Raw genomic sequence first — 18,993 nt, forward strand, 5'->3', positions numbered from 1 at the left:
AAAATAATCACTAGAAGTTGGATGACATCCATACAGAACAGTATTAAAGACCAAGGAGTCTACTCTATGCAGCAGAATGTTTGTTTTTAATTACACAAATTATATATGCAAAAAGCTTAGGTTTAAGCCTTAAATAGCAAACATTCTGTCACACAACAGTCACAGGTGCAAACAACATAAAAACACACCTGGAAAAATACTCGTGCAAACTATTTTTTTAAACACAGATACCAGAAAACACCTTTTTTTTCTATAGAATTTTTACAAATGTCTTCTTGTTCTAAAAATACCCTGCAGTCACTTTTCAGACCACTTCCGATAAACATTCTTCCTGCTTGAATTTTTTTTTTACATTTATTTAAATGCTCATGGAAAGAGAAAATAGTTTTACCTTCAGACTCAGGAAACAAGTCTGAAAATCTCTCCTCACTGTATTTTACAAAGGGTATTAAACTCACCAGTTTGCCACCAGTGGTCCAAGACAGGTACCTTGAAGACTCTTTTTGACCATTCTAGAGTGTCCACGTCACAGTGCTCACCAGCTACAAACATCGTTCTGAACCTTTAAATAAAAATAAATAAAGTCTGTATCTTGATCTGGATGTGGAAAGGAAAACAAGATAATAAAGACAGTAAATGCCTCTGGCCACTGTCCCAGATCAAGGGGAAAGACGAAGAAAGAGTCTTACTTTTTGTGTTCTCTTTCCTACTAAGTAACAATTAGAGTATTTGCAGTATAAATTTAAGCTACTTAATACTTCATCATCTAAAAGAAATTTTATTTGCTGAATGAAAAGACCTTGGGAGACCAGAGGCAAGCAACTGTCAGTTGAAGTAAAAAATAATTAAATGCTCTGTACACAGTAACTAGGTAGATATCCTCTTTAGCATTGCAGTACAATCTCCCACAGCCAGATGCATTGCATTGACATTTTGTTTCACTTCAAGTCTTTTGTCACTCCATTTTGAATGAAGACAACTGCTGAACACAGAACTTCATTCTTGTCCTTCAAAAGTGGACACAAACTGCACTGATTTTGTAAAACCTGGAGACTTGTGGCCACAAAAGGAGAGTATTCTTAGATATGGTAGGCATGACACAAATTTCACTTCAGGGGGATGTGATTTAGTAAGAAGACTACAAGTTTCATCTTTCAATGGAAATGAAATCCACAAAGCAAATTAGGAAATGATGAGAAAAATCAGATCCAGTAACCCAAGGGAGTCAGAAATGAGAAAGTAAAATGCACAGATCAGCATGTCTGACCACAGAGCTTGAAGAAGAAACCTACAGATCGACCTTTCATATAGAGACCACAGACATGCTGCAGCAAGGCTGCCCAAGCCAAAGAGCATACTTCGACTATTCACACTCCATTCCTCTCCAGAGTACAGACACATGCTGACAGCATAAAAGGCAGCCTCTCACAAGGCAAGGACTAGCAACCTACTTGCTGTGTAGATGCAAGGCAGGAGAATGTAGAGAGTAATGCAACATCTGGAGAGAACATAAGTAAAACATGGGATGAAATACCATATGCATAACAAGCCACATGCCCTAAAATAGAAGAATTTTTGATAGTGATGCTTGGCCTAGACATAAAAAATTGTATGAATTTATTGTCTTTTAGATCCATTTACAGATCCATAGTTAGAGGAAAAAAAACCTTCCATAAGAAAAAGACTTGGAATTAATCACCAACGTAGGCAACGCTGTGCCAGCTAGATATAACAACCTGAGAATGCTCTTATCTGTGAACTAAATAGCAGCAACAATCACAGAAGTAGCCATAACAATGCTTTGATATAGGAAAGTCAATTTACTGCACATCTAGTTGCAAACTTAAGAAAGTCAGAAAATCTTGAAAAATATTACAATGTTGAACTTGAACACGTAGATGAAAGAATTCAACTTCCTTAATTTCAGAACAGTGTTTCAGCCAAGCCTCCTTTCTGACACTCCAAGAGGGCTTGGAGTGGTTTCCTTCTCGGAATAGAAGGCAAGGGGTCAAATGTGTAAGCAGTTTTCACATCAAATAAGCTTAGTTTTCTGTACTCATAAATATTCAACACTATTTTGGTAAACTGCTTTCTGAGCACACTGGAAGATACTGATTGCAATGAGTGTGACCCCAATCAATATCTTGCACTTGAATACTTTTAATTGTAAAGCACAAGCCATTGCTGACAATTACAGTTATTAACTAACTAGAAGTTACAGCACAGATTGAAGCTTATGATAGAAGAAAACAAAATATTATGCAAGTATTAAACACAAATACGTATTTGATGAGACTTTTTTAAGACTCATGTTCACATGCAGGGCACTCGTGGTAAGCATGACTCAATTATATGCAAAATTCTGTCCTTAGGCATGCAAAATCAGTATTGCAGCTATGATTTAAAAATTAATGAATTCACTAACTTCACATACCACTGAAAAATTCTGTTAAGTGTCCTTGTTTTAAAATAGGGCTATTAAAGCACCAAGAACATATAAGACTTAGGGAAAAGTTAAGTTATCTTGTTACCCAAAAGCAAAATTCCTGTTTTTTGAATTGCCAGCTATAATAATCAGATTTAATAGTCTGCAGGCTCAAGATTAACTTTACATTGTGAGAAGAAGACAAATTAGCTCTTTGGCAAACTTACAGCACAAAACCACCAAGAAGAGTATCAGAACAAAGTGCCACAAGTCTAAACATAAGAACTACGGAATTATTTTCTCCTCTCAAACAGTATAGCAAAACAAGGGATGGCAATGGCTAGGAAATGTCTCATTGAACAATTTTTTCACAGCCCACTTAATACTTCAAAGCACGTCAGTGCATCTGCTATTACAATCACCTATCCCTGCAATGCAGTTAATTGGGAAGAAAGGTCTTAAAGCCTCTCTGATAATGTACTCAGCTGTTCTGAAAACCTACATTCCTAACATGAAATTCAGCACAATCAAGCTTTTAGGAATCCAGCAGAATGGACCTCAAGTGTCACCTCATATATAGGGGACAGATCAATGCTCCTAATGGTCCCGAAGCAATATAAATTGTTCCATGCAGCACATACATTTTGGTGTCACTCCAAGCACAAAAGAAACCACATCTCAAAACTATTTTCCAAAAGCTTAAATGTCCACATGGCTAATAATCTGAGCTTCACTTTTCCAAATTAAAAGATTGTGGAAGATTTTTTTTAAAATTCTGGAATGCATACACTAGTTTGGGGATTTTTTTCTGACAAACTCTATCTGCATCATATTAAATATGCTTTTTTCCCTAAAAATATAGCAATGAAGGTTCATTTGCACCTCTTAACATTAACCAGAAATAAAAAAACTCTTACTAATTTTTAATGCACCTGGAGACTACATACTTACATACATTTTTACTATTTATTTCTTTCTTTAAACATGTAAAATTTAAAAAAAATTTCACATCTTCCAATTTTTCTCCATTGGTGTGTTTGTTGATTTCCCTTCCTGAACAAATTTTACCCTGGATGTGAGAATCCAGTCATGGGAGGTTTTGGTGACAGAGTCACAAGAGACACAGAACACAACTGCAGCTCAGCTCCACAAAGGCTCTGCCAGAGCACAGCTCAGACTCCACCAGGAGGGGCCATACATGCTAAACAGCAGCACAGAGTAGGAAGCAACAGCAGAACTGCATTATGTACTTCAATTGTAGTAAGTTCTGGGTCTTAATCACATATCCTCTTAGCAGCATGTGTGAAACATCAATTCTATGAGAAAATAGTTCCTTCTAACAGTTTTGAATTTGCTACTTTAATTCCACATCCTCTTGTTCCTGTTTTATGAGATAGATAATGGAAGTTTCTTATCTACTTTATATTCATTATTTTGCACAGTTTTAATGCAATCTCATATTTCTTTCTAAAGCAAGTGCATCATTATCTGGTATCAGATGAACAACCTAGAATCTCTAAATGCTCTTGATATAAAACTGCACAGCAGTCTCAACTGACCAAAAGTCGAGCAAGCAAAGTAGACTATGGGACACAAATGGCAAATTATTACTTGTATGTTAATCTAAACTGCTGAGTTGTTGCCCCATTTCATGCAAAACCATCCCTTGTCAATTGTTTGGAAATTAGAACAATCCAGCTCAGAAAAATCATGTCAATTATAGGACAAAGTGTGATTCCAAATATGGGAAGAGTTAATGGCTTGGTATTATGGAGTTACCTTCTGAAGAGGAGAATGGATTCAAAGAGCTGAACAGAATATGCTTAGGTAGACAAAGCTCATGGAATTTGGATGTTACTTGTTTTTCAAACACAACAGGCAGCAATGGTCAGCAGCACTGGATGTTAACAAAAGCTATGTCTTTAGATCTCTATAAACATGTGTTTGAACAGTGATTTTGACCTACAGTATTAAAACTAAACATCTGTTTAACTGTTAAGCATGAGCTGTGTTTAAGACATAGGTGACATTTTGTGTCAAAAGCAAACAAATTTCAAGATTTGATTCCAATAGCCACAAGGAATTTAAAGCATACACACTAGAACCTTTGGAAGCCTCATACATAATTTTGTGCAGAAGCCAGTGATGCCACAAACATCAGTTCTTTACAGAAATTTATATAACTTACGTCATTTCAAAAGAACACAAGTTTGTTTACAACTCAATTTACTCATGTAAATCAAATACTCCCTTTATGTATTGAAGCTGGCATTGCCTACCACATCTTCTCTTTATCAGTAACTGCCTTTTTTAACATGATTTTTTTAAAGTGACATTGACATTTACCATTTATTTAACAGGACTTTTCAGGAAATAAAATGTACCATGGTGGAAACCTCTTTCAGGACTGCATTCCTGGATGCAGATTCTCTAACATAAGGATCCATTTTAGTGTATGTAGCACAAAGACATCTCAGTGATTCTTCACCATGTAACAGAGAAGAAAGCATGATAGATCAAGTAAATGAACTAAAAGTAAGACTGCTTTCAAATTGGATCAGGCAGAATTCACTTGACCTTGAACAGGAAAGTCCATCCAAGTAACACCCAAACCCAAGTATTTTCCTAGAACAGAAATTTTAATCACCTGATAGACTTTGTTAACAACTGTACCTACTAGATATTAAATACTGCATTAGAGGGTTTAGTAAAGAGACATCACATCCCAGTGAACGACATGGTCCAAAGCTGAGTGAATTACGAGACAAATAAAGCTGCAGACAAGTGGAGAAGCTCATTTGATATGACTGAATAGGAATGATGAAATACCTCTTTACATCTGTGGCAACTGATACTGTAAGGAAACTCTTATCTGGAATTCTCATTTGGCCAGAGAATGTGACAACTTACAAAGCAGGTTAGCAGATTTTCCATTAAATGAATACTCTAAAGACAAAGTAACTGCCTAAGAAATACCAAGGAACAGTAATTAAATTTTCTAGCATCTGAATCACTTTCTTGTCAATAAGCATCATAGGACAACAGTGCATTAGTGTCTCAAATGAGCTTGCTCCTTATTTCAAGGAGGAGTAAAGATTGATGATAGCAGTCAAAACAGATGGAAGAAAGTAATGATAAACTTGTAATGAATACCTCAGGAATAAATCCAGCTTACTAATAATAAACTTTCCTGAGCAATTAAAAATGTGGAGGACTAATGAAGCTACACTGCTTTGCATCTTCCCCTTCTCTTTGAACAAGGGTGATAATAGATGTTCTTGGGACTGAATACTGCCTATACAGCCTGACACAGTCCTTGTTTAATACTGAGCAATTATTCAACTTCAAGATTAGATGTGATCCAAACCCATGTATTTTTCATTTTTAGAATGTTTACCATAAGATATAGAAACTTGGTCTGTAGAAGTATTAAACACTCAGAGATCCAAGTTACTGTGAGAAGCATTTTATTAATCTAATGCTAATAACACATTTTAACCATATAATGCTATGAACTCTGAAACAGTGGTAGTTCAGTGGCTCAGACAAGATATTTAAAACTAACAGAAGACTTTGACCTTAATCTCTCTGTGCCTCAGCTTCCCATCTGCAAAATACAGATAATACCACTCTCTCATCTCACAGGGGATTTGTGAGGATGAACTAAGTCAACACTTTGAAGCATGCTGATAGTATAGTGATAAACACCTTAAAACCAGTACAAGATAGCAAATAGCTCTTTGGATACGTAATCATCGACAATAACAAAGTTTTGGGGGAGCAACCATAACACTGACTAGCTGCTGACTGAAGAAACACTGAAGATTCTGTGCACTCAACAAAATGAGAGGTCATAAGGGAAAACAGTATGGGATGACATAATCCAAGACTGTATTACAGAGTATAAGCACAGGAGAGTAAAGTAAAAGATGGAAGAGTAATCATAGCTCAGTAAAAGCTCTTAACATTAGAGTCACAGACTTTTTAACAGCTTTCATCTCCTCCAAACTATTAATATACATTTACAAGCAAATATGTGTACACCTAAATTTTCAATAATAGATTAAAACAGCACGCTACAGAGAGGGGCAAAACCACAGATATTCAGTTATTCTTAGTTCATGCAGCCTGTTTCTGGAAAAAACTGCTTCCAGTGTATCCTTACTTCACCTTTTTAGAGAGTACTGCTTTCCCAAGGCTGCCCCAGGGTCCTGCTGACGGATTGCTCTAATTGCAGTTGGTGAAGTAAAAAAGGCAGCTACTTCATGCTCTCCTAGCACGCGGAAATAGGCACCAGCATCTGGCGTTCCCACAGGCTTCCCCTATGGAGAGAATAATTTAAAATGTCACAGGATAAAAATACCTCATAATTCCTTGACAGTTCAAGGCTTGAACATATAACAGTAGTGGTAGCACAGCAACAGAAGTAATTTCACGTAAGACTTCAAAAGAGGCTTTGTTAAAAATAATAATACCATGAGTGTATTCACTTGTAGAAATAAAATCACAAGCTTTGGGAACCATTCCTTACATGAACACAGCACATACTAGTTGCTACTTAGAAAATTAAGACAAATGGATATGCAAATGAAAAGACAGGCACAAAGATACATTATTGCACTGGCAGCAGAGGGAGTCGTGTCTATACCCACCCTGAGAAGCAGTCTGGAAAACACCCACACTCCCTCTGAACAAGGAGCCTCTGAACACAGTGGCACTGCAGCTATATTCCCATGCACAGGCAGCTTTTTCTTACCTAGAAATTTTTCTCAGTTCTGGAAAAATTCCCACTTAGCTGCTTACAACCGGCTTTTTCGATCATTCATGCTACCCCATGTGAAGCCTGGAGAGATCCTGAAGGGCCCATATTCTGTTTTAGTGTGCTACCAGACTGTGGTCTGGTTTGGGGTTGGGTTTTTCTTGAGCTAAGGGGCATAGTCAAGAGAATTGTAAACACAAGTAATCATTTATGACAAATTGTTCAATGGTAAGCAATCCTAATAAAAAATAATCAAGAATACTTTTCTGTGGCGTTGAAAATATGAAAAGCAGTCAGCACAGAATCATCTAGTCACAATCTTACTGTATGTGTAATTAGCACAGTACATGAACTGCTCCATACATAATCTGAAATCGAAAGGTGATGTTAATGCAGAACGAGTTTTAGCTCTACAGGCATCACCATAACCTTTTCACTAGAAGGCCGCACTTAGAAGATGAACTTTGACAGAACACACAAATCGAGAGATGCACACTTTTCCTACTTCATCCAGCTGGGCCTGAACAGTGACAAGAGCACCAATGAACCATCAGATTTGAAGGACACAGGACAGCCAAAGCTGGATACATACTAGCGGTTTTGCAGCCCTGTTACTGCTGCTGGCGAGATGTGCTCTTAAAAAGAGGATCACCATAAAAGATTTTAAAAAACAAGACAAAATAGAATGCACAATTGAAAAGCCTTTTTTGTTAAAAGGATGAAGCAGGCAGTGAGAAACAAATGGAGAGAAAATAAATGAAAAAAACCAGTTCCCAGCCCAGGCAGCAGAGAGTAGTATAATCAACATCAAAACTCCTCTTTTTGCAATTAGCCTATCTTTAAGTACCAAAAAGAAATGCAAAATGATGCTTGCCGAAAAAGTGAGTTACGTCCTTTTTCCTGTCAGACAACACAGAGTACCCAAAGAAAAATCTTTTGCCAGACTGTCTTGAAGCATCACCCTAGCAGACTTCTTCATCACAACTTTCATACGTTCATCAGTATTTGTTCAAGAACCTGTTTGTTCAAGTCGACATCCTCTCGCTGTAATATTCACTATACCTGCAGATCTGTAGGCACCTGGTTAAGAGTTCAAGCCCACAGCACTAATGCTAAAACAAATAGCCTCAGACTCTGAAAAATGCCAAATTGCCACAAGCTTTGCAGTAATTATGTAACTGAGTAAGTGTCAATCATCTTGGACACCAAAACACCTAGCTGTGGAGCCAGCTGACATTGGTTAGTCTGCCAGTAATAAAGTAGGCTGTTACTTTTAACCAAAAGTAAATATCCAGAGCCCATAAGGCTATGTCTGGGCCTGAGCACACCCACTCCCTCCCAGGTCCCACTTCACACCTGATCTCTGCCTGAACTGGGGCACAGACACGCCTGTGCCTCAAACTTCCAGCAAGCCTGAGCCTATCTTCCACACAAACTGTTAAACCTTCAGGAGTGCATGGGTAAGCATGCAGGACTCTGACAGGTGGATATTTATGTCACAGGTAAGCTAAGGAAGTTTTGGGTAGGAGTTACCAGTCTCAGATATAGGAGAAAACCAAATAAAACACAAACACTAGAAAGAAGAGAAAATTCACCTGACAGTTGAATAAGACATTCATTTAGGGAAAAAAAAATCTGGCACACCTATAAATTATTCTTACTGATTCTGCAGAAAAACTTCCAAAGTGTCTTGGAAGCTGTTTGGAGTTTAGCAAATGCATTAAAAAAAAAAAAAAAAAATTGACATAATGTGTGAGACTGAAATGGTTAATGACTCAAACATTTTTAAGATCACTGAAGGACTTTGCCCACTGTAGCAAAGTGTGCAAAGAAGCAACTGCTCATCTGCAACTACCAAAGTCCATCCCTCCAAATATGCTTCCTGATGGGAATTTGGACTGTGAGTTGAGCCACCTGTAGGGAACTTGAGATAAGATAAAGGTGGCACTACTGTCCAATTATCTCAGATCTATGGAGAAGTAAACAGGGCTGGGAAAGAAGAATGTATCCAAGAGGGAGGCGGTGAGTTTTTGGTGGTGTGATGGCAAAACCTCTGGTCCACAAAAGACAGGAGTGAACATCCACCACTATGGGACAATCACGTGAGAGGCAGCGATCATGTCTTAGAAGGGGCCATAAACCATCAAAGACCCCCTCATTCCTTAGGCCTTCTACCAGAGGACTGCATGTGATTCAAAGTCTTGCAACAGATCCAGATTCTGCTGCGTAAGACATTGAAAAACTCCCTCACAGGGCAGGTGCTTGGGCATTCCCGTGTACACCTTAACATACATTAATACCCATTGAACTCTATGTTTCGTGGGATCCCCACCACAGAGAAGACCAGAAGACCAACAGGACACCACTGGATCCACAGAGGTGGTGACTAACTTTCCACTTAAACTGTCTCCCTTTCTCTGCCCCCTCCTCTTCTCTTTCTTCTCTTTATCTCTCTACCTCCCATTTACTGATAAATAAAATCCATACTATTGACTTTGGCATATGGTCTTGTCTGCATCTTAATTAATCTCTCTAATAATCAGATTGTAACACATAAGCAAACCACATCTGAGACAGTGCAAATTAATTTCAGAGCCCAAAACCTACAAATAGAATTGCCAGAGTAGTCATGTATTATACAAAAATTTTAAGAAGTACTACAATATTCTGTGAGAGGCTTATTACCACATGCAATTTTTATTTTTAGAAGTCAGCAATATAAACAGCATACCCCAGGGTAATTGGATGCAGAATATGCTGACGGACTGAGTCTGACAGACTGAGACAGAATACGCTGAATCAATGGGGACTATGAGAAAATGAGATGCTTCCACTGGATTTCTGCACAGATCAGTTCGAGACCTGTTGCTATTCAGTATTTGCATCAATACTGGAGATGAAAAATGATTCTTAAAAGTTACCAGCAATAATATCTATGGTTGACAGGAAATGAGAGCACAGTAAACACGAACAGGGCAGTTGGAGAGTGATCTGTCTCACCTAATTTAAAAGAGAAAAGAAAGAACAGACTTCTTGTATCAGCCAGAATGATTCCCACAGAAAAGACTTTCTTTTAATAACCTACCAAGAGACTCTGAGACAGACAAACAGACAGGAACATCTTTCTGGAAGCACTTAGATTTAGCATGCAATTTCTGAGATGTTGAACAGCTGAGCAGACATCCTGAGGCAAAATGTGCTGATGATTTATGATTTCATACATGATTATCAAAAAAGATTCACAGACAGCAAGAATTATCAAGGGGATAGGAAAGTTCTTGTACAGAGAAAGTGAGAAACTACCAGGATAGATTACTTGAGGAAAGAGACACAGAGGAAGAACTATAATAAAATGTCCAACAATGCAGGAGCAACAGTGCATCAATTCCCTTTCTGTCTGACCCCTAACAACAAGGGGATCTTCAATTAATGCTAAATCCAAAATTATGAGGAAATTCTCTCTATATAGGAAATATTGTGCATGGAACTCATTGCCACTAAAACCTGCTGATGCCAAAGCACACCCAAAATCCTGACATATCAGGATTCAAAATAATATGGTTACAGTGTCATTCATCTTTCTGATGGTGACCCTGTTGCCAAAGCTCCACTGAAGACTTAAGATGACGTCCTCCTGCATTCATCCACAACCAGTATGGGTGATGGCAGAATGATTACAAAACTGCCAGACTTCAGAGACAGTGTTTGCTTCGTAAACTGATGATACTGGCTTACAGAAACAGCAAGAAAGGCTGGATGTCTTCAAGAACCATGCCAAAGGAGAGTAACTTCAAACCTGTTGCTCTTATGTATCCTGCAAATTTGCTGCAACTACAGACTCCAGAGAGCCTTGTGAGAGACTCCAGGCACTCACAGATGTCTTGCTACTGCTGTGTGTAGGACAGCAGCTCCTTCTCTGACCTAGACCACTCAAATGAAGTCTGTAATGCCTGGTTCTTGACAAGTGTGGGTATCCTCTTCCTTACCCTTGCTCCAGTTCCAAGTGCCAGACACTGGAACTACAATGCTGCCTTTTTCCTGACATCACAGGACCACAAGTAGTAACTAAACTTTCTCTTTATATTGCCCTGTTGCATACAGCTTGAAACCCTATTAGCAAGAGCAACCCAGAGTGGACTGTGAGACTTCAGGTAGCTTATTTGTTCATGAAGTTTGTCATGTCTTGGAGAAAAACAACACAGGACGGATTACTGAAAACAAACAAGCCAAAACAAAAAATAGACTTGCTTTTGTATTCAAAAGAATTCATCACCATTTCACATTTCTGACAACAGCGTAACAGCAAGAGAAAAGTGAAAGCATAGTTCCCATAGTTACTGTTAAAATGACAAGTTGCCACCTAAGTAATTTAAAAATAAACAAAACACTTGAAGTAGTGAGGGTATGAATCCAGCACAGTTTACTTTCAATAGTAGTTGTCCACAGGCAAAAGGAATGTGGTGTTCTTTCTCCCCCCATGGCTAAACAGCACACTGATACTCCCTAACCCAGAATACATTTTATTTTCCAAAACCAACAGTTTAAACTCAGAGGTACCTTTACAATTACAATAATCATGTTGATCCCCATGCATTCACAGAGATAAAACATCACTGTAAGACGACTATGCAAGAGAAAATGCTGAAGGACTCCTTACTTCACTTTCTATTCCTTCTTGGCTTACTCTACACCTGCTAGAATGAAAAACTCTTCATTGCAGTGATTATCTTCTGACAATTCATGCAACAATTTTAATGTGGCCTAGCACATCATCAGTGTTCCAAAGCAGTCACTATAAAACTTCCGAAGTCTTTTTATTATCTGCAAGCACTTGCCAATTTTCTTACACTGCTTTCCTCTTCTGCTTAACTATTGTAGCAGTGCTGAGTTAATCCCCTTAGAATGAAGAATCTAATTAACATCTATTAGGTGCTTAAACATTAATTAGACTATAGTAATTTAATACTCAAGCTAATACAATATTTGAGTCTGTAAATGTGCATTTCTGCTACTGGGTGAAGTTTTTGCTCTTTCTTATTCAGAAGATCCAGGAAGTCAACCGTGGTTCCCAGCCTTAAAATTCTAGGAATTTAGTGGGATATCACTGGGGTTTTTCCAGACAAACTAGAAAACTGAATTCTTTTGCAATAGAATAAAACTAAAAGGATTGAAAACTATTTCTTTCTATATTTATTATTATTTTGTTTCTATTTTTTCTAGTGAAAGTAATTTATATCTTTGTTATAAGTGGGGCATCCATGAATACACTTGTGCAAGGATTTTTCCTGCTCCTTCACTGCAGTCATCAGCCCACTGTGCACTGAGGAGTGCACGGAGTGGGATGGGAGGAATACCACTGGACATCAATACCTTGCAATGTGGCAAATGTTATGCAATTATTAAAAAAGAACTGATCCCCAATACTTCTCTCTGTCCTCAGTTTTTCCTCTTTCACACTTGCGTGCTTCACACATTCCCCTAAGTAATTCCATCCAAAAACATGGCTAATTCAACTATACCAGACTCCAGCCTGCTATGCCCTTCCCTTTATGACCTTTCCTAAGTGTGACTTGGGGTAGAGAAAGAGATAATATATTGCCAACAATCACTACCTTATGCACTGCATTTCAAAGAAATGATATCACCCTAAATGGTATTTGTTACTCAAGGAGTTGACCGCAGGGCAGGGACAAGATCCAATGCATGGCTAGAGGTAGCAGTACCACTACACCACTGGGTAGCTCCCTAATACACTGCATTTGAGATAGTGACTGGGCTTTTGTGCAGAAGCTGAGGAGAGCTGTTATCAAGGTATGCCACATCCATGGATTCTGCAGTGGCCAGGAACAGGCCTGGTACACAGGCAGAGCTGGGATGGGGCAGGTGGTCTCTGATGGAGCTTGTTGATCCACAAAACTTCCCTCACAGCCCCTGGAAAAGTGTTTCCCAAGGCAGAGCAGCTCTCACAGGCAATCCAGAGACTCATGCTGCCTTTCCACAGCTATGCAATGAGTGCCCTAATTCCACCAGAAACCTCCTAAACACAGTCCCTCACTCAATACACGTACAGGAAAGGAGTATGCACACCTGCGTGGGCATCTGGACCTGCTGAAGCAGAGAGGGGATGTTCCTGCATGTTGTCTCACAGGGTCCTCTCACAGGGGTTGCAAGCACATTTCATAGAAATATAGAATCATAGCATGGCCTGGGTTGGAAGGGGCCTTAAAATTTCATCTAGCTCTAACCTTCCTGCTGTGGGCAGGGACAACTTTCACTAGACCAGGTTGCTCAGAGCTCCATCCGACCCAGCCTTAAACACTTCCACGAATGGGGCATCCACATACACATAAATATAGTATTACAGCACAGTTTTTCCTGGACTTATCTCACAGACTGTGGGTCCTGGAACTAAGGGTGTTGAGGTCCTCACGATCAGTGGGCTTGGTGGAGTGCTCTCCCCTCCCCTGAAGATCTGTTCATGATGTCTGTGGTATGGGCACACACACCATGCCACATCTCAAGAATGGTTTTGCCATCTCATCAAGAACATGGTGGTCTTCTAATTGAAATTAATGCAGTTCTGCTTGTCAGCCCTCTCACATGTTGCAGCAGGCTTGACTCTATTAACAGGGTGGTGTGACGGTGCTAAACAAGCTTTTGGGCCTTTCAGAGCGCTTGCTGTCAAGGTCCAGGTTGCCCCTTGCTCAGTATTCTGGAACACCAATGCAGTGGTTCTTACTATTGGAAAATACAGCAGTAGGAAAGAGAAAAAATTTAAAATAATTTATGTTCCTGCCTCATGATTAGAGAGAAAATCAACAATAAATTCTGAAAAAAATAACAATGTAATGCAGCATGATTACTTTTTTGAGCAGCAAAGTCAGGATGCCGCAGGCCACTAATTGGTCTAGTCTCCTCGCCACCCCACTAGGTTTCATCCCCTGAAGGAAAGGAATAAACCCCAAATGTCATCTGAGTCTTGGGTTCAGTTTCCTTGAGTGGTAGAGAGGAAAGAAGAGACAAGTCTCCTTAGAAGTTCTGGTTCCAACCATACAGCTCTCAGTTGCATCCAACTCAGATCCAGGAAGTATTTTTCATCACAAGACATGCAAAACACAACACCCTCTCCTAATTCCAAAATAAAGGTAGTCTAATCAATAACACAGGTACACTCCACCATCTGCTATTTCTAGTTCTGTTGTTCCAGAGTTCCTTACGCCACTGACCATCGCCCTTCACACAAATGTAGACAAGCTTGAAGAACAGTGAAGTAAGTTTTCCTTAAAAATTACTGTAATAGGTAGGAGAGTATAAACACTGAAGATACACACACAATTTAAACATCTGTGGCATGAAGAATAGACAGGCATAAACAGGATCATCTAGATCATCAGTTGGAAGAGATGGTGCCATTTCCAAGGGGGGTTTTTTAGACTAGATCATACCTCATACAAAACTGTAGTATTACCATGAAGGAGAGGTCCATAGCAAATGTAGGAATGGCCAACGACCCAGCCTAAATCAGAAGCTGCCCACCACACCTAAAATTAAATATAAACAAAATTACAGTTAGGAGTTATAAGAGGCATTCAAAAATGCTTACATGACATTTCAATAGAATTACCTCACCAGGTTTGAGGCCATATACAGCTGACATGGTCCAGTTTAGCATAACTGCATAGCCACCTGTTGGTCTCACAACACCCTAAATGAGAAAATTTGAGTATTAAGTACTTAAGATTAAGATTTGAAGGATACAATTATATTGCTGTCTTCAATCAAATGTTAAGGTTTTAGCAGCAATAGAATTAAAGTTGTCTAACTCCAATACTTCTCACTTAAGAAAAGGATCTATTCCAATAAGAATATACTAACACTTCCACTAAATAAGTATTTTTGGAAAACAAAAAACCAAACATACAATGAAACAAACATTCAGAAGATAACTAACAAAGCTAAAATTCTCTCACGAAAGTTGGATATAAAAATATTTAGTCAATATATGTTCACAAAAAATAAGATATTAAGTATTTACCTCACTTAAACTGTACCATCCAAATGCTAGGCCTATTTTTAATTCATTGCCTACTCTCTCTGTATCATCTCTGGAAAAGAGAAGCACCTGCAAAGTAAACAATCCCTAAAACAACTGGGGTGGATTACTCCATGAAATGTATCTGTCTTTCTGCCCTGACTCTTTTTAAAGATGCCAGAAAATTGGCTTAAACCTATATATATTTTTGAAAGTTTACTATCTAGTCTGAAGTGCACATATGAATGCTAAATGAACACCATCCCAGTCTTCAGCTAAAAGAGGGATTTAAAAATTAGAATGAGAGATTATCAATAGCATGCACCTTGGTAAACCAAAAACCAGCTCTAGAACATTATTAAAATTTTGGAAATATTTTGCAGTATTAGTATGGTCAATATACATTTCATCACCTTTTAGTACACTATTACCAAAGAAAGAATTAAGTAAACTATGTCCTGGTGTTCTAAACTAAAATTCAGATTAAATCCACTGGACCAAACAAATATGCACTGCACAGACATTACAATGCAGCTGTCTTTCTGTGCCACGCATGGTACATTCTCTGATGTACTTAATAGAATGAAACAGACACTTTCAAGTCTTATCCACAAAATGAGAGACCACAGAGATAAATTAACTCATTAAAATGGGGATTGCTAAGGCAGAGAATGGTTTACGAACACTTCACCAATTCCAGGCAGCAGATTGCCTTTGGTCCACTCAGCTTCTAACTTCGCCTTTGCTCTGAGATCAACAAAAGTTTTTTATGAAGGTCATAACCAAGTAGTTTTACTTGCATGACCATTTAAATTAAGTTCCTTAAATGAATAAAAAAGTTATTCACTGAGAGTTACTTATTGTAGCTTACTGCTAGTTGAAAATCTCTCTCATAAGGGTGGTTAATTAAAGGTATCTGTATTTTTCTCTGCAGAGACAACACAGTGAAGTAAACTTCTGAGAACTATTACCTCTGAGATATTCTATTGATACTCAGTCGAGGAAAATACCTATTGTAACAAAGGATCTCATCTTGGGCTTTTTGACAATATAACATACATATCCAAATTTAGGATATACATGTTGCTTTCAAAGGCCCACACTGAAGGTAAAAACAGAAGACATTTTTCTCAGAAAAACTGATGTTTGTTTTCCCTTACATCCTAAGAGATTCTGAACTTCACAGGCAACACCATTACATAATTTTTTAGTAGTTAAACTGCTCTCTTCAGGTTGTGTGATACTGTCTGAAACAGTGGTGGTAAGACTCTCGCCAGAAAATTGTATTCAGCTCGTCTTCCACACTGTAAAAGTGCATTGCAAGTACCAAGCAAACACTCAGAGAGTTCACTGTCAAAATGAAATCCTTTAAAAATAGATTGTTAAAACTAATTTACATTCCAAAGCAAACATTTTCAAAGAATACCCTTTGTTAATTTTCACTTAATCTAAACTTCTGTTTTTAGGGTATTACGTACTCAGAATTGCGCAGTAACACAAGCCTTCAGAACATGCATTATTCCATTTAATCTGTAATGTCATTCACCATGTCTTATCTACAAGAAAATTAGCTAATATGTAAATAATGAACAAGATTAGTCAGCAATAAATGCTACCACACAAGTGATGTATTAACTGATCTTGTCATTAAGTGACTATACTACGCTTACCTAAGAAAGTTAAAACACAGAAGATAGTACGGAATAAAAGACATTCTGCTTTCCTCAAAAGTTTATTTTGTACAAACATTTGAAGCAAACACATCTTATTTTTATATTACTACTATTTAAATAAGCAAACATGATTTATTCCTAGACACTGCCTTTACAATAGTGAACTGTGAATAAATGAGATTAAACCATTTCTAGCAGTGCTTATCATTTTATAGCACTGTGCTCTGGCAAACATTTTCAACCTTTTCAATTAAATATTTTTTCAAGGGGAACTGCAAATTCAAGGGGAATTTTCAAGGGGTCGCAGGCACTTAGACGACTGATAGTCCTCTACCTTGGGCAAACCTGTTGTACCAGATGTATACAGAATATAAAGTGGATGGTCTGAGGGAACTGAGACACATTTTGAACACTGTGCTTTTGCAAGCTCTTCTTCCCAGTCAAGATCACGACCTTTGGTAAGAGGAACATGGCCCTGCCCATTGAAAAATAAGAAAATTGTCAAAAGAAAACCAGATGGAATAAGTGGAATTCAATCAAAAAACATGTACTATTCAAATTTTTTATATAGTACTATTCAATTTTCTGTACATTCATACTGCTTTAGTTCTATTTAGTATTTAAATCTTATTAATATAATATATAAAATATAATTTTAAAATTAAAAAACAAACTACAATAAGTACAGTAAAATTTTACTTGCAAAAAAGTAAAGGCACATGCATTACACAAGCATCTATCTGAAAGTTAACATAAAGGCACTACAACTGTGCACCCACCAAATTAGGTCGGCGGTAAATGAGAACTTTATCAGGTTTGCTCTGTACCCTTGCCAGTGCTCCTTCCAGGAGAGATACGTATTCCACTTTCCTTTTTGGTTCTACTCCAAAACTTGCTGTTACAATAAGTTTGGGCTAAAAAAAGAAGTTAGATAGTTAATATGTACATTTGCAATATATTTTAGATATGTAACCTAATAACATCTTCCATTAAATTCAATATATAAAATTTATCTTTACATAATTAGAAACGGGTTTAGATCAGTTTTCTACAGTAAATCAAGATTGTGTGATCTCACTGTCCATGCACTTGCTTTTTGTTCGGAAGAACATTAATAACTTCTGACACTTCACTATTTTCAAACAAATTTGGGTAAGAAATCAACAATATTAACTTCTTATCAGTTGCACAAATATTAATAAACACAGAGAGAAAAACTCCTGTCCATCTTAGCTCCTCCACTAAGGAAGAGTGGTGCAGTGATGTCAACAGTTAGCTGTACTGTTTTGCCTTCTTCCTAATGCTTCCAATTTCATATTTCCATACTAGCTGTAGAACTTTGCTGGCTTTTTCACACCCTGCAATAAATGTCACAGGAGGGAAAAGAAGGCAAAAAAGAGATGGCAGGAAACTAGAAATACATGAAGAGAATAAGCTACAGTCATAAGGCACATGAAGGGAGTAAGGCTAGAGTCTTTCAAGAGATGGTTGAAGGATTGAGGGTGCAAAACAACTAAAATCAGATTTGTATAGCTCTGGGGCTTTTTAGACTAATTTATATTTCCAAATGTGGACTTCACATCTTTGTCATTAAATTAACCACAGGTTTTGATATAAGACTTCCTAAGTCAAGAAATCTGCATACAAGCTATTTCAACTTAGGTCTGAAGATCAGTATTTTTACTTTTAGTTCTTCAGGGAAGAAAAGGTAGCACGAAAGAAAGTATGTGTTAGAACATATTTCATTTGGAAAAGAATGAGTCTTCAATCTCCTTTGTTTTGAAGTTTTAGAAGTTTATTTATCATATGCCCCTCAGTTTGATCAAGCTAGTTTACTAATTGTAGCATTAGCATAAATCTTATTAAGCAGGCATAAACCCCAATGCCACAGTTAAAGCTGCATTAAATTCAGCAGATTAAATTGTTTTCTTGTGCAATAATAAAATGTTTCCTGTCCAAATCTGTCATTCAGGAAAAATCCCTAACTGGTGTGTATTCAAAATAAAGATTTCAAATGAGCTTTAAAATTTCGGCATTCATAATTTTCTGTTTTGGAATGCACTGATTTAATAAAAGATGATACAATACAATGCAGTTAAACTGA

At 37.7% G+C, this 18,993-nt stretch overlaps 1 protein-coding gene across 4 annotated transcripts in view; it reads right to left on the minus strand.

Annotated features, from left to right (window-relative positions):
* Window positions 1-18,993, minus strand: part of ACSS3 (acyl-CoA synthetase short chain family member 3) — a 69,637-nt gene that overhangs the window by 33,382 nt on the left and 17,262 nt on the right. For 2 of the 4 annotated variants that reach the window (XM_032105308.1, XM_032105310.1), the window contains exons 4-9: window positions 17,669-17,803; window positions 17,224-17,364; window positions 14,809-14,889; window positions 14,630-14,725; window positions 6,596-6,747; window positions 459-562 (exon numbers count right to left, since the gene is read on the minus strand). In XM_032105308.1, the coding sequence (XP_031961199.1) occupies window positions 459-562; window positions 6,596-6,747; window positions 14,630-14,725; window positions 14,809-14,889; window positions 17,224-17,364; window positions 17,669-17,803 (709 nt within the window). Of the gene's footprint in view, window positions 1-458; window positions 563-6,595; window positions 6,748-14,629; window positions 14,726-14,808; window positions 14,890-16,694; window positions 16,760-17,223; window positions 17,365-17,668; window positions 17,804-18,993 lie in introns of those variants that run through there. The other 2 variants (XM_032105309.1, XM_032105311.1) reach the window with 2 other exon arrangements.

This window comes from Corvus moneduloides, chromosome 4 (assembly GCF_009650955.1).
Source record: "Corvus moneduloides isolate bCorMon1 chromosome 4, bCorMon1.pri, whole genome shotgun sequence".
In the NCBI taxonomy this organism is placed as follows: Eukaryota; Metazoa; Chordata; class Aves; order Passeriformes; family Corvidae; genus Corvus; species Corvus moneduloides.